The following is a 21,766-nucleotide window of genomic DNA, read 5'->3' as shown; positions in this document are numbered from 1 at the left end:
ATAGTTCATAGTTCTTAGAAAGAAAATCGGAATCGGCAAAAATCGGTATCGGCAGATCACACTAACGGAAAATCGGAATCGGCCAAGAAAATTGCAAACGGTGCATCTCTAAGATTTACTAAACAGAGCAAATTAGCACGAGAGCGCAATTCCAAACAGCGCTGATGGGCGTGGAAATTTCTGTGGGTGATTTACTGACATAGCACAAATTAAAAAACACAGACGCAACATCTCATTTACATATTGACCAAAACAATTTACCAAGCGCAGCACAAATTAGTCTAGTCGCAAATAAGCAGAGCTGATGCTCATCACGTGCGGCTGATCTACTTACGACACAGGCGTAAAATAGTTTAAGTTATGCATTTTTGAGCGTTACATAATGGCGCAAATACCAGTACTTTGACGAGCACAAAAGTTAGTAAATAACGTTGAGTGATTCATTTTAATACTCTCCTCCCATAAATTTTGCGTCTGAAAGGGAAGCTCCTACAAATGCATATTCAATAAGGTCAAGCGAAAAAATAACTGTGTCCACGTCTTTTCAGCATTAATTGCACGTTTTAGTAAATCCTGACAGTACTATTTTAATGCCAAAATATGGTTTGCGCTGGTGCAAGCTGTTAGTGAATCTTGCCCTTAAAATGTTACAAAAGATTTCACTTAGTATTTCAAATAACCGCTGTTCTTTTAAACTTTCTATTCAAAGAAATGTAAAAATGTATCATGAGCAACACAACATTATCATGGTTTCAACATTAATAATAATAAGAAAGGTTTCAAATCATCATATTTAAATGTATGCATTGAAATGAAATGCATCAAGGGATCAATATGATGAGTGATGCTGACCCAAGCATTAAGCATGGTGAAAGCTTTAGGTCTATATATCAAACTTGGATGGACAGTTTTCGCAGAGGAAGGATTGTAACTCAAGTCATGTAATGCTAAATATGCAAATCCAGAGGCCATATGCAAACAGCAGAACAGTAACAATCATTCATAAAAATATGGACATATTCTGCAGAATAAGCAACATAGAGAAACTCTTGCACATAGGGTGAATTTGACCTCTTTGTGACAGACCAAATTTCTAGTCACAGAAACCTACAGAAATTTATGATGATCACAGATTCTCTATAAAATGAGTCCGCTTCACTGAGGGAATATAAGAAAGTAGTGTTGCTAAGCTTGGGCAATGTTGTGTTTGTGTGTGTGAGTTTCTGGCTCTCAGACTACCTGCTGCTCTCTGGGCCATCTGGACACATAAGCTCATACCAAGCAAACTCAAACTTGCCTGATCTGACACCAGCTTGATTTGAACTCTTCAAACGATACAGGCAATGAGATGGAGAAGTGGTCCTGGATTTGTATCTATACACCAAATGTCTCCTGGTGGATCAGCTCATTTGCATTCTACTATGATGATTATAATTTAGGAAACCATATGTGACTCTGGACCACAAAACCAGTCATAAGGGTCAATTTTTCGAAATTGAGATTTATACATCATCTGAAAGCTGAATAAATAAGCTTTCCACTGATGTATGGTTTGTTAGGACCATATTTGGCCGAGATACAACTATTTGAAAATCTGCAATCTGAGGGTGCAAATGAAGTTCTTAGCAATGCATATTACTAATAAAAAATTAAGCTTTGATATTATTTACAGTAAGAAATTTACAAAATATCTCCATGGAACATGATCTTTACTTAATAACCCAATGATTTTTGGCATAAAAGAAAAATCTATAATTTTGACCCATACAATGTATTTTTGGCTATTGCTACAAATATACCCCAGCGACTTAAGACTGGTTTTGTGGTCCAGGGTCACATATCTTTTGGGGAAATCAACATATAAACGGTTTACTTCTTGTTTTCTCTGCACAGTTAGGAAGCAGGCTATTTTAACATTTAAAAAATGTGTCATTCTTGGAATGGTGTTTGCCATTTCCCATTTTACTGCCAAAACATGAAGTATTTTCAAGTGAGACACTTGATTTTATCATGTATTAGGGAAGTAAACTGGGTTATTTTGAATGTCATGTTGTCTTAGAAGTAACCTGTAACTTTGATCCCAACTATTTTTTCTCGTGCATACATACATTATAGAGAAATTTTGTTTAATTTTATAAATAAATACACTTACATTACTGTTCAAACGTTTAAGGAAGATATTTCATTTTAAAAATAAATACATTTTAATTTAGCAGGGACTCATTATACAAAGTGAGAGTAAAGGCATTTATAATACAAAAGATTTCTATTTCAGATAAATGCAGTTCTTTTTGAGCGTTCGATTCACCTAAATAAATAAATAATCCTGAAAATTATATCAGGGTTTCCACAAAAATATTACAAAGCACAACTGTTTTTTACATTATAATCATAAGAAATGCTTCTTGAGCACAAAATCAGCATATTACAATGATTTCTGAAGAATCATGTGCCATTGAAGACTAGAATTTGACATTTTTGCCAAATGGCAATGTAGCACTCTAAACAAAGTCAACAATGATTTTGAATTGATCAGGAACTGATGAAAGCAACTTTCTCCTATCAGTGAATTAAGAGAACAGTTTATTTGCTCCAATGTACCTCTCAAAAAAGAGACACAAAGACATTTCATTAATATTCAGTACTTGATACAGTCCTAAAGTCCAGTCCCCAACACTCAAGCACCATCAACAATCATCACACACATCTAAGTCTACATTACATCACTGCCATCACTGTAGTAGAATTAAATTCCCTCCTGCTCTCTCTCTTTAAACCAGTCATCCAAACATGCCATTTGAAAAAGCAGTTTTAGTGTGGAGTGCCTCTCTTCATTCTGGCCTGTGCCAAACCCCACAGCACCATTAATGAGCTGGCAGCTCTGCCCATTCAAACACACAACTCCATTCACCACAATAGAGGGCTTGTCTGAACCTCTCACAGCTGGCCAGAAGAACCGAAGACTCTTGAAACTCCTGAAACTCACAAACACACAGAACCGTAACCGTCCTACACAACAGAACTCATATAGAGCAACAAATGCCTCACAGAGCAACATACGCACACAGCACCCCTGTGGGCAGAAAGATCTCAGTTACACCATCACGCTGGCAAACGTTAACAAGCACAGAAGTGTTTGTGAAGAAAAATCACTCTCAGATTTCCCAAAAACCGTTAAAAGGGGCAAAAAATGTGACATTCAACAATTAAAAACAGCTTTCACTGACATAACAGCAGTTGTTGAGAAAAGCGTCACTTTCAAAATAACATGCTGCCATCACATAAGATCTGAATGCAATTCATTACACAGCCAGCGCTAGACTTTAGAGATTGCAGTAAATCAAAGGTCATGTGATAGTTCATTGCACTATAATGTGAATAATTTATGGCTGTGCTGTCTATTGCATGCTTTTCCCAAGAAACAACATGCAATTGCCTGTACAGACATATCGTAGATATCTGCAGGAAAAACGGGCAGAGCTGGATCTGAACACAAAATCTAGCCATAAAAGTAGGTTTAACAATAGCACTGGCTCTAACGCCAATAAAAACACTGTGTGGGTAAAGGATCTGATTCAATCTCACACCAACACCTACTGGACTTGCGTGGAGACGGAGCTGCCAGATCACCATGTTTACAAACATATGAACTGTTGGTAACATATCAGCAGTGTAAAAAAAACCTGTTACAATGCACTGCAGTTTTCAGCAAAGAACTTCTCTTGATAAACAAGTCTGGACGACTCTGAATTAATTTTACCTGGCATTGAAAATTGTCAGGTACAACTAGGGCTGGACAATAATTCAATATCAATATGTATCGCCATTACTCCAGTCTTCAGTGACACCTGATCCTTCAGAAATCATTCTAATATGCTGATTTGCTGATTATCAATATTTAAAACAGTTGAGTACGTTTTTTTTCAGGATTCTTTGATGAATAGAAAGATCCAAAGATCAGCATTTATCTGAAATAAAAAGCTTTTGTGACATTATACACTATTCCATTCAGTATAATTTTTATTATTTTTTTGGGAAAGAAATTAATACTTTTATTTAGGAAGGATGCTTAAAATTGATCAAAAGTGATGATAAAGACATTTATAATGTTACAAAAGATTTCCATTTCAGATAAATAGTGGTCATATCGATATCGGAATTATATCGTATCGACCGAAATTAAGAAATATATCGTGATATCAATTTTGGCCATATCGTCCAGCCCTAGGTACAACGCCCGTTAACACTTGGCTACACCCTGTAAATTACTGAAGTGAAAGAGTTTATTATGAAACGTTACACTAAATATCGGACATTCATTATTGTAATTCAGCAGTCGCTGTTTACAACAGTTTCACCAAGATCATGGTCATGCCATGTAAACTATATATTTTATGGCACAGCAGCTCTATTTAGAAGTTTGATATACAAGTAAATCCAACTTTATCCATGTGGCACTTACATTCAGTATTCTCAAGTAAACCACTGTATAGCAAATCTCAACTGCTTGATTGTTTATATTGTTGCAAAATGTAACCTATGTTATCAACCAGCTCTAATTTGATAAATGTGATAATAAGGCATTAAGATATTACAAACATCATGATTTTCTGTGATGCTGCTTTGAAACAATGTGTATTATGAAAAAGCAGTATAGAAATAAAATGTATGACTTACGCGCACATCATTTTGAGTTTAAGGCCCACATTTTGCTTTATTCCGGAAAAGACTTTTAGATTCTTTACAGCTATTGGAATACACTGGAATAATATTCTGAATAAACTAAAATATGTAGCCTACATATATATATTCTTTTCCTGAAATACTTGCTCTTGGCATTTATGTCACATTTGTGTGTAATTTTGGACAGTCACATTTCAGTTAATTCTCATTCTCATCCTTAGTGATTAATTGCAAAACACAGTCCACATGGCTCTTATAAATTGATTATCGATGGAGATATCATGCCTTTAAATGCTTTTATAATCAAATCTGGCTTCCACAGCTTGACTTATCACCGTCTGTAAACATAAAATACAGCAAGCTACCTGGACATCTACAAATGAGACACTGCAGAAAGAACATTAAAGCAATGTTGCATGAATCATTTAAGAAATTGCCATGGTAAAACAAGTCAAAATGCCGCAGTAGCACTCAATGCCATTGTTACCAATGTAATAATAACTCTAAAACCAAAACACACAGGATTAGTCTGTTCCCAACTCCAGCTGAGACTCAGTCTGTCTGGCGACCTGATTTGCCTTCAAACCACACAAACAAGCCACTGAATCAGTGATCAGAAATATGAACGAGCATGCAAATGAAATGAACGACTACAACAGACGCTCAAAGATCATGCAGCACTCACCTCTATGTGATACAATGCACAGCCTTTCACAAACTCTCTGATATTACTCAGACACTCGTCTTTCCTCGGGTCCTGGTAGATCTGAAAATAACGCGAACAGATAAATCCTCTTCCAAGCAGGTTGGTCAAAGAATAAACAAAAAGTTATGCGAATATGCCATTTGTTTATATCACGGCTCATCGCCCCGTTCCTGCAAAAAGCCACTTATTCTTCATAGGGAAGTTGGCGGAGGAATAGCGGAAATGACGTGAGCTAATAGCTTGCGGTTGGGTTCAGAGAGAGGGGCATGCTGGCACAGGCAAACCCTACCTGACCTGTCAGAGCAAAGTCTAGCATCTTCACGAAATGCTGTAGCTATATGCGACGTGTTGTTTATACAGTAGAGCCTGTCAATGAAACTGTGCATTTGAGTGCAGCATTGCACTTTTCACCGTCTGTTTAGCATCAGACATTTTATAAAATCAAACGATTACTGCGATCATATCAGCATCGATGATTTCAGATTATATTGTATTGCCTATAAATTAGAATCACTGATCTGTATATATTAGAATACATTCTACTACGCTGTCTGTCGAGACTGATTGATAAAATGTTTATGAATTATTAATTAAATACATCCACATGATCGTTTACATCAAAGCGTATGTGGATATAATAAATTATAACATAAAAATAATACTAAACTCCATACAGTTACAAATAACGTCCTAGCCTACCTGCAAAGTCTAAATAAATAAATAAACGCTTTAATATTGTGTTGAAATGTGCTCAAATTCAATTACTCTGCTCCATTAGCAGATTAACATTTTTTTATTAAAATTGTCTAATTGTGAAAAAGTAATGTTTCACTGTTAGTAGAAATATTTCTAGTGATGAGCGGTTCAGTTCATTTCAGCGAATCGGTTATTTCGAACAGTTCGTTCCAATGAACCGGTTCAAAAAACAACGGAGCATGACGTCCCATTGAGGAATATTTAGTTTGATTATTCACTGTAATTTAAAGTGTCCCAATTCAATCAGTGCAGCCACGATTCGGCTCATAAAAACGGAATTTAAGAAGAATTTGTAGTATATGTTATTTGTTCATGCATCAGTTTTTGGCTAATTAACTCGGACGCGTCCGAATGACACGATTCGGCTCAAAGAGTCCGATTCGCGAATGAATCATTTAGACAGGTGCTCAACTGATTCACTAAAAAGATCCAACTCAAAAACAATTCGTTCACAAACCGGACATCGTCGTCTCCTCTCTCTCTCTCTACCAGTCAATGGCGGTCGACTCGTAAAGGCAAATTAATTTTCCACGGTTAATTTCCGTTTATATATATTTATTTATGGTCCCCATATTCTGATCACTATTTCATTACGATTATTATTAAAATACCACTCTTGCCCCGTCACCGCAGATTATACGAGATTTCCTTTACAAATTTTTTTACACAATTTCCTTTCACTCATAGTTAAAAGAAATTAAATTAAGAACTTAAAGTTTAAGGAAACAGTATCTTAATATACAAATTTACACTGGCTAGCGCTCTCAGCGAACGCAAAACGCGCGCGCGGAGACAAATACAAAGGTCTTGTGTGTCCGATTCACAAAAACACCAGTGCTTTTGTGTCATTTATGTACTCTGTTCTGGAACTTCATGAGCTCCTTGACCAACAGCTTACCGTGTGAACCGAACCGGGTCGCAGCCGCTCCAGCAATTTACACAAAACCACTCCATCTCTGAGAGATGCCTGTAAAAAGCCTTCAGGGTCCGATAGCGTCTTTTTGGGTGATTCCAGGACGCCCAGCGTTATTAACCATGTGATGGTCTGTTCAGCCGAATTCATGACCTCATATGCGTCTAAAGCTCAATAATCCATAAACAAACGAATATGCAGGGCTTTGTGAAATGACAGATATCCTGTGTTGTGCGCAGCGGCAGAGGGATGTTTGGAGCGAGGGCTCTGATCCCTCCTTTTCCCTGGATATTAGGGATGACGATCTGTTTAGGGTTATCTGGCAGGTCCGGTTTCTCTCTCCTCTTCTTTCATCTGGCAGGATGTCAGCTAGTGTTAAACCAAAATCAACAGCCTGCAATTGTTTTCCGCCACATGACACCCAATTCCCGCAGCTCGGGTCACTGAATACCTTAAAGACTAAAGAAACAAACGCATTGACATATTAGGCATTTAGCAGCACTAGGGTGCATATGAAAGACAATATTAGGTAGTATGTTATTAGTGAATATAATATATTTAACAGCACGTGTCCACAGGTGGAGAAAAACCAACTATTTGAATAAAATCTTTAGCAAAAGTCAACTTGTATGATCTACAGACTACACGCATCCATGAAAGTATACACTTTGTTGTGAGAGTGAGCAATGCGTCTCAAATTATAAAAAAAAAGGCGCTGATGCCAAATACTATTCCATTGAAATCCAAATGTACCCCTGGCGCCCTCTGCCGTTCCTAAAAACCCACAGATGAATTAAAAAGTAAATTAACCCCTTAACTGTCAATCCGTGTATCATTCGATCATTTGTTTTTTGATTTAATATTGAAAGTAGAAAAATGAGAAAACGGCTCCTTTTTTGTTTTTTTACAAAAAACGAAAATTCAGCTTAAATTTTCGTTTTTCATTCATGGGTGGAAAAATGAATAAACAGCTTATTTTACTGTGTTTTTCGGGATCTACTGGGACAGTGATAAAGATCTACCAGTCGATCGCGATCGACGTGTTGGCGACCACTGCTTTAGGCTATAGCAAATTATTTCTCGGTCCCCCTATCACTTTAAGAACCGCTGGTCTACACAGAAGAAAGACCTGTCTAGACTCTGCCCCGGTACGAGTTGTGTCGAGCTATTCATTAGTCTGTTTGATGAGAAAAATATGAAATTGATAAAATGGGTTATTAATCCGTACAACTGCAGCAGTGGAGGACTATTATTCTGCTGTGTGATACTGCAGAAGAACTGATGAAGGCACGGTTTGATCTTCGGCTGACCAATCAGCAGAAAGGGGCGTTTTATTCCCACCCACATGTAGAAATCGAATATTCAAGCTGTTTATTCATTTTTCCACCCATGAACGAAAAATGAAAACGTAAGCTGAATTCTCCTTTCTCGTTTTTTGGAAAAAAACAAAAAAAATGAAAAAGGAGCCGTTTTCTCATTTTTCTACTTTCAATATTAAATCAAAAAACGAATGATCGAATGATACACGGATTTACACGGATTACTGTCACCCCCATTTTTTAAAATAGGCAATAAAGTGCACTATCCAAACTTAAATTGTTGTAATTTATGAACACTTTGGAATACAGACCTAAGGTTGGTCTCTTTTTAAAGAAGAAAATCAGCAGATTATTGCAAACCTGGAATGATGAAAAAAATGTAGGTTCCTGTGAGATTTTATTTAGGGCGTTATAACACAAACAGCCACCGGGTGCTATCAAAACTCCATTGAATTTGTTTATGCATTTTTCTGTCACAAATGTCTAGATTTCTCTGTAAATCTTACTTCTATCTCAGAATCCTGAGACTCAGACCTTTCCAATGATATGTATTTTGTCAAGATTATAAAAAGTTTTGATTGTAAAATACCGTAATACATTTTGTAATATGACACTTGGCACCGCCCACTAAGGGGGAGGAGTTTTAAAGTACAATTTCCATGGTAACGCAATGTCCGATTTCAAAATGGTTTTCACAGGATGAATCTTGGGCTTCTAAGCTTTCAAATGATATATAATTTATGATGATTACTAAAAGATTTGATAGAGAAAATGGACAAAAAAAGAGTGCCAAACGTCCCACAGGTGGGACGGTGACAGTTGAGTTAAACTCTTTGATAAATAAATACATAAATACACCTTTTTTTCCCACACGACAACGTTTGGTCACTGACTGGAATTCATTGTATTTCACATAAAGAAAAAAAAATGTAGGGACATTTTCATAAAAATCAAGCACATTTTCACTCAAATTCTCATGTAATATAGCAATAAATAAATTAATATACATCCTATGTGCTGTAATGAAGTACTGAAAACCATTCTGTCAATACAATTTTTAATGAATAAAACCAGCATAAATTAAATCGCCTACAACTAAAACTACCATGATGTATATTTAATTTTAGTCATTTAAAAAAAAAAAATTTCACATCACAGTAATGAGGATGAGTTTTCCCACATTATAACTGCCTATTGACACTTGAGCAAAAATAATGTCACAAATCTTTGTGGTGCTCAAAATTGGTCTTTTCTTTACACAAAATACAATGCCTATTTCTTCTTTTGTAATATTAACCCGTGTATTTATCATCACCAAAACCAAAACTTAAGAAAGAACGACGTCTATAAATAGGTCATCTCTTTATTGTTGATTTTCACCTGTCAATTTCTTTGATATTTCATATTCAAAATGAGGACGGGAAGGGCCTTTCATCCAAGTTCACACACTCCGGGTGAAGGTGTCCGTGGGCACAAAGGAAACCCGAGAGAGGGAGACGAGGAGCGAGTCCGTTTCTGGCTGGAATGATACTTTTAAAAAGGACTATTTAAGAACTGCACTCCAGAAAGGAAAGAAAAAAGCAGGGCAAATTAAAATACTGATAATGTAAGTGTTTTTTAGATATCTAAAACCCTGACGAAATCTCCAGCAGTCATTCACGAGAGCCACACTGACGTCACTTTATAACTTTTGATGTAAATCTAAGGTCAGACCTCAGAAAAATAAACTGGATTGATCAAGAGAGAACAGGCACGTTTGGAATAATTGTAAAGGTTGTCTAACATTTTCTAACATTTGTCACTGTTTAAAACAGTGGTAATAGTTTCAGTTTCTCACAGAAAAACTTTTTTCCCACTTTTGTGTTTTTTTTTTTTGTCTCCAACACTCCCACAACCCAAAAAGAGTTGGAGAGGAAAAGAGGAGTGTTGTGAGTTTTCGCACATGAGAAACTAGTCCTCGATACGGGACTGTGCAAGGCTGTGTCGGAGTACAAATGTCCTTAAATGTATGAGCGACACTGATGACTCCAGAATCACACGTGACCTTTAGGAGTGTACAACGTATAGCGTTTGTATGTGCGCACAGGGGGCATTTGAGATCTACGTCAGTCACAGTCGTGTGTTCAGATGATTTCAAAGGTTTTCTTCAGTTCCATGATTAATTGCCAGTCTGATTTCTGCATCTCGTCTCTGAACCAGTTCTTCAGAGCATCAATCGACTGACGGGTGATCTACATAAGATAAAGGAAGACACTGAATTAATATTTAAATGGCATTTAAATATATGCTTTAACATTTGTATTAGGTAGGCCTGTCGCAATAATCAATATATCAACTTATCGCGCAATATATGTACATGACCGCAATAATTTTTGGTGACGCAATATATCGGCCATTATATTTACTTAAAAATTAATGTCACCATGTTTTGTACATTCCACTTGTGCCTGTGTCTTTTGCAGCTTCTCGTACATAACGTGGTGTAGTCATGAGGTGCTAGTACAAATTTTAAAAATGTTTCTACAAAAAAAAAGTTTTATCTGCAGATTTGGTCTTGTTTAGGGATCTGTGCTTTTGTGCATACGGACATCTGACTGCTAAGTAGTGATTGTGTTTTTCAGCAAGAGTGTGCACCCTTCATTTACAGAGAAAAGGTGAGGGAAAAATCTGTAGATGGAAAAATCTCCATACAAGTTCTTTGTGCATTTTTCTTTTTTTCTACTTTTTTGTTAGAAAATGTTTATTTAATATTTATTCAGGTTTTTTAAGGTATCTAATATTTTGATGATCTAAATATTCTTAAAAATGTAACGTTTGTTGTCATTTGGAAGTGTGTAGGCCTTCTTGCATTATTATGCTGTTACATTATGATTATATATTCAGTGGCATAAAATGGTCTTTAAAATGACAATAATATCGCTTATCGTAATAATTTCTGCCGCAAAATATATCACACAACAAAAAGTTGTTATCGTGACAGGCCTAGAATTAGTTTTTTTATTTTTTTTCAACAAAAACAAAAAACTAAGCATCCTATGAGCTCCAGTGGCTTTAGTTCAGGATGCAGGGAGAGAGCATACCTTGCTAACAATGATGTCTACAGCTTCAAAGTGTCTGCCGTACATCTTGGGTGCATCTCCAGGAATTGGCTCTATTTTCACACAGATCTCCTGTCCTTTCTTAGCGCTGTCTACAGACTTGTGATTTATTTCGATACCGGTCACAATGCCAATATCTACAAACTAAGAGAAAGAGAGAGAAAAGGTGGACCAAATCAATGCAAACAATTCAAGCTTTTCCCTTGAACTGGTAAAATGTAAAAACTGACAGTAGAGGCACAGAGTTGTTCTGCTTCATTCATTGTTGAGCTGAAAGTGTGCGTTCTCTACATGTCTCACACCTTTGCTGGGCACACACACAGGAGTGCCCGTCCTCAGTACTCCAGCCTCCACAGTGACACCCATGACGATGGGATCTCTGGAGTTGAAGATGAACTGGGGCAATATACGCAGCTTACAGGGGAACACAGCTATGTGTCTGAAAAAGAGAGAAACTTTCAGATATTCAGACTGCAAACACTCAGGAGAAATTACCTGTTTTTCAAACAAACCACTGTAACCACAGCCTTACAGAATTTAGTCTTGTTTGTGATGTAAAATGACTCAGGTGAGTGAATGATGAATTGTACACTACACCACTCAAAAGTTCGGGGTTGGTTTTTCAGATTTTTTAATGTTTTTGAAAGAATTCTCTAATGATCACGAAGGCTGCATTTATTTGATCCAAAATGTAGCAAAACAATATTGGAAAATATTACAATTTGTTTTCTATTTAAAATGAAATTTATTCCTGTGATGCAAAGCTGAATATACAGCACCATTACTCCAGTCTTCAGTGTCACATGATCCATCAGAAATCATTCTAATTTCCTTATTTTCTGCTCAAGATTATCAAATGTTAAAAACAGTTGCTGCTTAATATTTTTATAGAAACTGACATTTTTCAGGATTCTGTTGAATTGAAAGTTTAAAAGAACAACACTTGTACAACAGAGAACAACAGTAGAACATTTTACTGTTACTTCTAAATAATTACCTGCTGAATAAACATGAATTTTTAGCATTAACTAAAAGTTTCAACTTTTGAACGGTAGTGTATGTCTGATGAAAAAAGAAGAGGAGGATGAGGGCAGTAGATAACGCACTTGAACTCATCCTGTTTCTGTTTCTTGTAGTCTTCTCTGTATTTGGTGAAGGCATCAAACAGATGGTAGATGATCTCGGCGCTGAAAATACGCACACCGAGGCTGTCGGCCAGCTCCTGAGAATCTCGCTCTATTTTCACATCAAAAGCCAGGATCACTGCATACCTATAGGATGAGAGAGCGAATGATTAGGATAACAATCTGACAAGAGGAGATATATTATGCATCGATCAGAATACATACTGTGGATCATGCTCCAACATAGTGGAAGCTTTCATGACGTCCTTCTTGTGGACAGGACCGATGTTGATGCCAGCATACTGAGAGACAGAGGGAGAATTTAAGTGGGGATACAAACCCCTGAAACACTACAGCGGATTATAAATATATTTGCATTTCATTTAATTCTTCAAAATATAAAAAAAAAAAACAAGTAAAATCGTATTAATAAAAACTGACCAATAGTCTACGCAAAATACTAGCATTAAACTTAGGAGAGCTATTTGTGCGTTGCACAGAGATGCCGTCAATTTATGGTGTCTCTTTCAGAGTAGCTCGTAAATGTAATTTCTTCAATAGTAGTTGACCGATAGATTTTTTTTGATGGCTGAGATGCATAACAGTAGTTGAAAATAAATTTGTTTTACATAATGTTTACTAAATTAGAAATAAATAGTTTGAAAACGAATTATTAAAAAATAATTTGAACTGGATAAAAAAAAAAAAAAAGTTAACTTTAGATGGCAACTTCTTGATCACGCAATCCTATTACACATGTGAAATGTTTTTGTTATATAGTGAGATATGGCACTGTACATGCTACTTGTTGATAATAAAGCATTATATATATATATAAAAAAAAAAAAAAAAAAATCCCAGCCAGGTCCGTCATTTTTGGGTCCCCTTGAAACATTTCCGTTGTGGTCCGTGCTATTTGCATTTCTTCGTTTGCACGTGCTGTGAGGATTTGCAGCACGTTTCTTCGTTTGCATGTGTTGTGAGGATTTGCAGCGCGTGTTGTCAAACTGATGATGTTTTCTTAATTTGCTGTTGTTTTTTCAAATTGCATGTGTTTTCTTAAGTTGCAGCGCTTTGAGCTCTCTCGGCCACCATAATTTCAGCTCCCGGATCAACTCATCCTAGAAATAACCAACATCAGGATACAGGAAAGGTCACCAATGTAGCAATAAGATTAACTGTTAATTCTGACGTTTGACTGATTAATGTACGAACGAGAAAAGGATGGAAAGACAAAGAAAAGCAGAATGTTCTTAGAGAGAGGGACATGACTGATTGGTTTGTAAAGCAGCACACTTACCTTCAGCACTGGAATTTCATCCTCTTTATGAGCGACGAGAAGAGGCAGACCTGCCAGCGTCTTCTCCAGATCTTTTCCCAGGATCTTGACTCCCTGAGCCGTAGATACTTCTTTATGCTTCTCATACGGATTCTGTTCCCAGAGAGAAGAAAAATATAGGTTAAGAGTTACAAACAAGCTCAGAGGTTTATCCCAACACAGCAGATACGGCAAACTAAACATATAATAGTGCATAAGACCTTCACTCGGAGCTCTTTCAGGGGTGGTGGGAGGAGCAACCCTCTGATCTGAGTGATGATTGGTCCGTCGACACCGGGGACGATAATAGTCTCACCCTCCCGTAGACAACCGTTGAACAGGATGACGTCTATCGTCGTACCCATTCCAGGAAGAGCTCTTACCTAAGATATAGAAGATGAACAGCAGAGGTTATATTACAGTTGGGCTCCATGGGAAGAAAAAAAACAAATTATTGTGATTAAACATACCAAACCAGACTGTCACGATTTGTTACAGGAACTCATTTTACCTCCATGACCTGTGCTCGAAGTTCATCACAATGAGCCAGTCGGCGGGCCAGCATGGTCTGAGTGAGCTCCACCAGCAGGGCGATGAGGTTCCCCATCCCATCACCCGAGTGGGCCGAGGTGGGAACCAGGGACACAAATGTACGAGGGTCTTTGTTCTCGTAGAACAGGGCAGCGTTAAGTCCCTGAAGGTTGAACAAGACAGCACTTGTATGTAAAACTCAACAGGAGACATTTGCAGCTCAACAGTAAATGGGATTGTACTGTACTGTACAAGACGATGACAACAGACCTGCTGCGCAAACTCCACGATGACAGCTTTAGCCCTCTCATCAAACTCATCCTTGGTGTTTTTCTTCTGCTTCTTCAGTGTGGCCACCACGTCTGTGTCTGGACTCTTCTTCCAGTCGTACAGACGGTCAATCTGAGAAAGAAACACATTAGTATTTAAATACTTGCTGCAATCATCAGTATGAGCATTTGGTAGTCAGTATCTGGTACCTTGTTAAGTGCTACTATGAAGGGGCATTTCTTCTCCTTCAGCAGGTTGATGGATTCGATCGTCTGTGGCTCTAAACCGTGCATGATATCCACCACCAGGATGGAGATGTCACACAGAGAACTACCCCTGTTCCTCAGATTACTGAAGGGTGGAGAAGAGTGCCATTAAACATACAAACAAGCTTAAAAAGCCATGGCTAAGTGCTTGACTGATATGGGTTTTCTACAGTATCGACACATTTTAGAAACTTTATAACAGCAAGTTAACATTTAATATAAATTTCCATATAAAAACAAATAAATAACCATTAATAACAATTAGCAATTTTAGCAATTGGTAAGATTTTTTCAAGAAGTCACTTATGCTTACCAAGGCTGCATTTATTTTATAAAAAATACAGTAAAACAGTAATATTCTGAAATATTACAATTTAAAATAACTTTTCAAACATTTTTTCAACATTTTAAAACTATTATCAAAGTTAAAACAATTGTGCTGCTTAGTATTTTTTGTAGAAACTGTGATACATGTTTCAGGATTCTTTAAAAAATTGAAATAGAAAGCTTTTGTGGCATTGTAAATGTCTTTAGTATCATTTTTAATCAATTTAATGGGTTCTTGCTGAATAAAAGTATGTTTTCTTTCGTTAAAAAAGAAAAACTCACCCAAAACTTAAATGGTAGTGTATAAAATCTGTCTATTATTTTTATTTGGCACACAAAAATCAATAGCAGTGTGTACCTGAAGGACTCGTGTCCAGGTGTGTCAATAATGAGCATGCCAGGAACCTTCACGTTCTCCTTGTCAAACTGATGCAAATACACAAACACATGCCTTAATAAATCCCATGGAAAAACAGAATGAGAAAATATGCATTACAGAAAGATACATACATTTTTCACCATCTTGGTTTGTTCTAATATGGTTTCCAGGGGCACATTAGTGGCTCCGATCTGCTGTGTGATCCCACCAGCCTCACCATCCTGAACATGTGTGTGTCTCAGCTGACAGACAGAGAAGAAGAAAACAATATTAAATGCACAAAAACCACACAGGTGCTGAAGTCCACATCAGGCACTTTGAAACGCACCTTATCCAGGATTTTGGTCTTCCCTGTGTCTACATGACCCAGTACACAAACCACAGGAGAGCGGAGCTTGCCAAAATTAATGTTCTTCAGGTTTTCCTGCCTTCGTTTCTGAACACAAAGAAAAACACGGTTGATTCCACTTTGTGTGAATAAATGTGTCCACTTTGTATAGTGCAAAAGACTGTATGCGTACCTCTATGCGTCTCTTGGCCCTGTCATAAAGTCTCTCCTCTTTGCTTCGGTCATCGTCCGAATCGCTCTCGCTGCTCGACTCGGAGCTCGGCTCTTTTCCTGCTTTATTTGTGCTCATCTTGTTGCTGCTGTCTTTGTTGTCCTCCTCATCCTCACTCTCCTCCTCTCCTTCATCCTCCTCTTCATCTTCATCCTCCTCTTCATCATCATCCTCCTCTTCATCATCATCCTCTTCTTCCTCACTGCCGTTCTCTTGGTCTTCAGCAGGTTTTTGTGTTGCCGGAGTAGTTCCCTTCACCTCAATGTGAACCTTCATCTCTGTGAACGCACAAATGTCAAATTAATCAGCACTCACAACAAACCACCACCAAATGACTTCATGATTTTAAAAGACATGTATCCTTGGGAAAGCATGCTTTACACCCACCTTTCTCCTCATCGCTGGCCATGGCCTCCCAATCGTCCAGATCAGCAGCCTCCGCTTTTGGCTCCTTAACTGTTGCAATGAAAATGTTAGCTATTATCCTTGTTTACAGCCACAAATCATGAACAGACAAATCCTTATTCATGATTAGCTTTACAAGTCTATAAAAGTATTTTCACTTATTTACTTTTTTTGACAATAAGCCATACAATTTGTAGGGCCCTATTATTTAGGTGATGCAGAAAACGTGGCCAGAATTGTGGAATTCAGGAATTAAAATGGAATTTAGCGTATTGTGTGCAATGTCACAGAATAGGATAATGTTTGGATTAATAAATCAAAAGTAGAGCTAAGATTAAAATGAATCAAATTCAAATTGACATTAGTAATTAAACCGCAAATCAGCATGTCAAAAATTACAACAGATCGCCAAAATAAAAGTGCTATCTTGAAATGATAGAAATATTACTATTGTACAGTAAATGAACTTCTATAAGTAGTAGCAATAGTAATAGCAATAAAAATAAGCAACAGCTATTTTTAATATGTATTTACACATATTAATTTTTGTTGTGCAGCATTGTATATGACAAACTAATGGCTAAAGTTTCCTAATGGCTCAATTGTAATTACGATGTTAACATGGAAAGCCAGAAAAAAATAAAACGCATTTGAAAGGAACCTAAATTTGAGAAATTTAAGTAATTACCTTGCTCTGCTTCAGGTTTGTCCACTTCCATCTCTGTTGTGATTGGCTGAGGTATCTCTGATGTGGGTGATGCCACTTCTGAAGTTTCTAATATAAGCCATGAAAATGTTAGGATGTCTTTAACCATCCTTGACAACCACAGGTAAATACACAGAGAAAGAAACAGGTATCGGATTTGTCGGGATCTAACCTTCAGGAGTTTGTGCTGTTGGCTTCTTTTTTCTCTTATCAGAGTAAACTGGCTTTTTCTTTGGCATTGCGTCTTTGGATGGCACTTCAACACCTGAGAGGAAGCCAATGACACCATCAGCTCCAAAAATATTTACTACTTCTTTCATCAAAGCTGCTGGCAGTCATGTTCTCACCCTGAGCCTGCAGCGCTCGCAGCGTGGCTTCTGCTCTGGCTCGAGCCACTTTCTGGGCCTTGGTAAGGAGCTTTCCCTCCTTCTTTAGCCTTTCTTTTCTCTCCTTGTCCTTTTGTTTCTTCTTCTCTTTCCTCTCGGCCTCTAGACGCTCCTGTGGATGAAGGTTTCAGAGATGAAGGAATGATAACGGTTTTGACAACATAAGCTTGAATGCCCGAGTCTTTCACTGACCTGCTCCTGTCTCTGAGCCTCCAGCTCCTCCAGCCGTCGCTGTCTCTCCTCCTCTTCTCTTTTGGCTCGTTCCTCCTCCTCCTTCATTCTGGCCAGGGCCTCTTGCATTGCTTTCACTGTTGCTTTGCTGGGACCCTTTTTCTTGTCCTTTTCTGTCTCCTCCTTCTCACCTTTCTTCTTCTTCTTGTCCTTTTTCTTTTTGTCACCTTCAGCCTCCTCTGTAGAAAATCAGAGGATAGAGGAACATAAATTGGAGAAGCAGCATAGGACTTTCTGATGTATTGAGTTTCTTATAGAGTGTGTTTGACTCATTTTTTTTTTATCACCCCTTGCCTCACGACTTGCAACTATTAGAGCATTAAGACTTCAGTAACATAAAATTGGTAAGTTTGAATAATTTCCATGAAACAGTTTATTCAAAATTCTGTGATTCAAACCAAATAAATAAATAAATGCCAAATTATTTTTCCAAGGGCTAAAAAGAAAAGAGGAATAAATATATACAAAATCGTGTCTGTGGGTTTGAATAAATGTTTTCCTTCATTTTAGTAAATACATTAATACATAAATATCAAATATAAAATATACACACACACACGCACACACTCACTACCATTCAAAAGTTTGGGGTCAGTAGGGTTCTTTAATGTTTTTAAAGCAGTCTCTTATGCTAAGGCTGCATTTACTTGATAAAAAAACAATTACTATTATGAAATATTGTTACTACTGTAATATATTTTAAAATGCAATTCATTTTATTAATTTTTGCATCGTTACTCCAGTCTTCAGTGTCACATGATCTGTCAGAAATCATTCGAAAATGCTGATTTACTGCTCAAGAAACATTTCTTATTATTAAAAATGTTGAAAACAGTTGTGTTGATCATATTTTAGTGAAAACAGTGATACATTTTTTTCAGGATTCTTCGATGAATAGAAAGTTCAGACAAACAGCATTTAGTTGAGATTTGAGAAATCTTTTGTTATAAAATGTCATTGCTGTCAGTTTTGATCATTTTAATGCATTCTTGTATAATAATAATAAAAAAAAATCCCAAACTTTTAAACGGCAGTGTACATATACACATACATAAACACAATGTACAATGGACAATCTGACCTTCTCCCTGGACATCAGCTGCATCCTGCTCCACTGAAGCCTCTGCCTCTATTTCCTTGCTCTCTGCTGAAGGTGTGGTAGCAGGTTTCCCTGTCTCCTTCTTTAAGGCCTCCTCTTCTTTCTCTTTCTTAGCTCTCTGCTTGGCCTTCTCCTCCTCTTTCTTCTTCCTCTCCCTCTCTTTTTTCTCTGCTTTCTTCTGCACAGCTGTCTTCACCTTGAAGGCCGATTCTTCTCCTTCATCTTCCTCACTGTCTGGTTTGGCTTTACTTTTCTTCTTGCGTGCGGCTTGAGAATAATCGTCTGATTCATCATTGTCACCCGCTCCTTCACCCTTCTTCGCACCACCATCTTCAGACGCACCCTTTCGGCCAGCTTTCTTTTTAGCCGTAGGTTTCTGCCGTGACCGCGAGCCCTCATCCTCAGAGTCTGAAGCAGCACCAGCAGGAGCGGGAGCCGCCACCGTCTCCGTGTCTTTCGCCCTGCGCTCGTTTTCCATGTTGTTCTGACCCTGATCTTCATCACCTTCCTCATCCTCCAGATTTGCCTTTTTACCCTTCTTGGCCTTCTTCTTGTCCGCTTTACTCAGAGCGGGCTCAGGTTCAGCGTCCACTGCTGAATCGGATTTCTAAGACAGAAACACATGGAGAAATTGCTGTCAATGGCACGTGACTCAGCTTGTAAAATCGGCACTATCAGAAAAGAGAGTAAAACAAAAGACAATGCATGCTGAATGTGATTATCAGTTTGTGTTAATGAAGAATACCTTTTCCTCTTCTTTAGATTTTCCTCCTTGGTTTTCTAATGACAGTGTCTCCAGTTCTTTCTGGATGTCATCCTCACTGCAAGTAAAAGACTTCATCATTAATTCCCAACACTTACATTCATGTTCAAAAGTTTAGGGTCAGTAAGATTAATTTAATTAATCAATAGTAGTGCTGTCAAACGATTAATCGCGATTAATTGCATCCAAAATAAAAGTTTTTGTTTACATAATATATATGTGTGCACTGTGTATATTTATTATGTATATATAAATGCACACACATGCATGTATATATTTCAGAAAAATATGTTATTTTTTATATATTAAATAGATTTATTTATAATATAAATTATATGAATATAAATATAGACATGTAAATACATGTACATATTTTCAAAGTATATACTGTATGTTTGTGTATTTATATATACATAATAAATATACACAGTATACACACATATTATGCAAACAAAAACTTTTATTTTGGATGCGATTAATCGTTTGACAGTACTAATCAATAGTTTTAGCCCACAAAGATGTATTAAACGTGGTGCTGTCAAACGATTAATCGCAATTAATCGCATCCAAAATAAAAGTCTTTATTTATATATACATGCATGTGTGTGTATTTATATATACATAATAAATATACACCGTACACACACATATATTATGTAAAAAAAAAAACTTATTTTGGATGCGATTAATCGTTTGACAGCACTAATTAAACTATTTAAAAGTGACAGTGAACACATTTATAATGTTACAAAAAATTCTATAAAAAGGCTGTCCTTTTGGACCTTCTATTCATTAAAGAATCCTGAGAAAAAAAGTGTCAGTTTCCACAAAAATATAGCTAAAGCAGCACAACTGCTTAAAACATTGATAATAATAAAAATAAAAATAATAATAATAATAACAATAATAATAATAAAGAAATGTGTCTTGAGTAGCAAATCAGCATACTTAAATGTTTCTTGTAGGATCATGTGACACTGGAGACTGGAGTAATGATGCTAAAAATTCAGCTTTGAATCACAGAGATAAATTACATTTTAAAATATATTACAGTATATTAAAAATAGTTATTTTGAGTAGTAGCAATATTACTGTTTTTTTTCTGTATTTTTGATCAAATAATTTTCTGTATTTTTTATCAAATAATTGCAGCTTTGATGAGCATAAGAGACTTCTTTCAAAAACATTTTTAAAATCTTACCGACCCCAAACTTTTGAGCAGCACTGTATAGACAGAGAAAATCTCTTTTAAGCTTATGAACTGTGTCAGTGTTGGAGGAAAGAGGTGAAGACCTACTCAAAGTCATCTTTCTTTCCTTTCTTTTTCTTGCTCTTTGATTTGCTCTGCTCCTTGCCTGCTCCTGCTCCTTCAATTTCAGCTGCAAGCGCGTCAATGTCAACTCCGTCGTCTTTGGCACTATGAAAAGCAGAAAAGAATACATTACATTTTTCACTACTGAACTTTTTTAAAAACTTATTTGCCATATTACAATCACTACATTTATGGCGTTATTTTAATGACAAATGTCGAGAGCGCATTATTGTAGCGCGAAAGCACATTAATACAATGCGCGAGCGCGAATCTCTCTGCTCGCGCGCGGATTTCCTTTGCTCTCGCACAAAACTGGACACGCGCACTCAGATACACGCTGCTCTCGCCCAGAGAGAGTGCGCGCACTTAAAACATGTCTCTCCTCTCACTCAAACTGTGTCCTGTGCACTCTCAAATCTCTCTGTGCTCATGCGCTATAGATATTAATTCTTTTCGCACCTGAATTAAATGTTGTCAAAGGTTATCATTATGCACTTTTAAAAAGTAGTCTCAAAACAGATTTGTGCAGGGCCTTTCCTTGATTTTTTATTGTTGTATTTTTGTTTTAACAAACTGGTTATTGTAGCTACTTTGTTTTACTATATCTCTTTTAT

General features: G+C 36.9%; 3 protein-coding genes across 6 annotated transcripts in view; all 3 read right to left on the bottom strand.

Annotated features, from left to right (window-relative positions):
• Positions 1 to 7,499, bottom strand: part of LOC107676887 (rho guanine nucleotide exchange factor 7-like) — a 26,586-nt gene extending 19,087 nt beyond the window's left edge. The window contains exons 1-2 of one of the 2 annotated variants that reach the window (XM_016471619.1): positions 7,044 to 7,499; positions 5,369 to 5,449 (exon numbers count right to left, since the gene is read on the bottom strand). In XM_016471619.1, coding sequence (XP_016327105.1) covers positions 5,369 to 5,449; positions 7,044 to 7,208 — 246 coding nt within the window. In that variant the 5' untranslated portion in view covers positions 7,209 to 7,499. The remainder of the gene's footprint in view (positions 1 to 5,368; positions 5,450 to 7,043) is intronic. The other variant, XM_016471620.1, reaches the window with a different exon arrangement.
• Positions 7,500 to 11,540: 4,041 nt separating this feature from the next.
• Positions 11,541 to 13,473, bottom strand: LOC107676833 (eukaryotic translation initiation factor 5B-like). Its single transcript, XM_016471514.1, has 5 exons — positions 13,462 to 13,473; positions 12,825 to 12,901; positions 12,582 to 12,746; positions 11,778 to 11,914; positions 11,541 to 11,619 (listed from the first exon to the last, which is right to left on the bottom strand). Exons 1-5 carry the CDS (start codon positions 13,471 to 13,473, stop codon positions 11,558 to 11,560), a joined length of 453 nt encoding a protein of 150 aa, XP_016327000.1. The 3' UTR covers positions 11,541 to 11,557.
• Positions 13,474 to 13,631: 158 nt separating this feature from the next.
• LOC107676881 (eukaryotic translation initiation factor 5B-like) lies at positions 13,632 to 21,340 on the bottom strand. 3 transcript variants are annotated; one of them, XM_016471608.1, is made up of 18 exons: positions 21,138 to 21,340; positions 19,823 to 19,898; positions 19,060 to 19,684; positions 17,940 to 18,157; positions 17,709 to 17,859; positions 17,534 to 17,626; positions 17,344 to 17,430; positions 16,638 to 16,706; positions 16,212 to 16,528; positions 16,019 to 16,126; positions 15,822 to 15,932; positions 15,670 to 15,737; positions 14,928 to 15,069; positions 14,719 to 14,850; positions 14,429 to 14,611; positions 14,139 to 14,300; positions 13,900 to 14,031; positions 13,632 to 13,720 (listed from the first exon to the last, which is right to left on the bottom strand). In XM_016471608.1, exons 1-18 carry the CDS (start codon positions 21,323 to 21,325, stop codon positions 13,640 to 13,642), a joined length of 2,943 nt encoding a protein of 980 aa, XP_016327094.1. In that variant the 5' UTR covers positions 21,326 to 21,340; the 3' UTR covers positions 13,632 to 13,639. The 3 variants fall into 3 exon arrangements, with proteins under 3 accessions (XP_016327094.1, XP_016327095.1, XP_016327096.1); XM_016471609.1 differs by lacking the exons at positions 17,344 to 17,430; positions 17,534 to 17,626; XM_016471610.1 differs by lacking the exons at positions 13,632 to 13,720; positions 13,900 to 14,031 and having other exon boundaries at positions 14,227 to 14,300; positions 14,388 to 14,611.
• Between the last annotated feature and the right edge of the window lie 426 nt (positions 21,341 to 21,766).

Source organism: Sinocyclocheilus anshuiensis, unplaced genomic scaffold (assembly GCF_001515605.1).
Source record: "Sinocyclocheilus anshuiensis isolate Anshui unplaced genomic scaffold, SAMN03320099.WGS_v1.1 scaffold2166, whole genome shotgun sequence".
Classification (NCBI taxonomy): domain Eukaryota; kingdom Metazoa; phylum Chordata; class Actinopteri; order Cypriniformes; family Cyprinidae; genus Sinocyclocheilus; species Sinocyclocheilus anshuiensis.
The sequence above is the reverse complement of the archived record's forward strand: the minus strand, read 5'-3'. Positions and strand labels throughout refer to the sequence as shown.

Bases quoted from the DNA above. Each gene is read 5' to 3' on its own strand.
- LOC107676833 (XM_016471514.1), bottom strand. The intron at 12,747-12,824 runs GTATGTATTCTG...CTCATCCTATAG, and splicing joins ATGTTGGAGCATGATCCACA to GTATGCAGTGATCCTGGCTT. The intron at 11,620-11,777 runs GTGTGAGACATG...TCTTTCTCTTAG, and splicing joins TGTGTGTGTGCCCAGCAAAG to TTTGTAGATATTGGCATTGT.
- LOC107676881 (XM_016471608.1), bottom strand. From the start codon at position 21,325: ATGGCAAATAAGTTTTTAAAAAAGTTCAGTAGTGAAAAATGTAATGTA. The intron at 19,685-19,822 runs GTATTCTTCATT...TTTCTGTCTTAG, and splicing joins AATCTAAAGAAGAGGAAAAG to AAATCCGATTCAGCAGTGGA. The intron at 16,529-16,637 runs GTGGGTGTAAAG...GTGCGTTCACAG, and splicing joins GGCCAGCGATGAGGAGAAAG to AGATGAAGGTTCACATTGAG.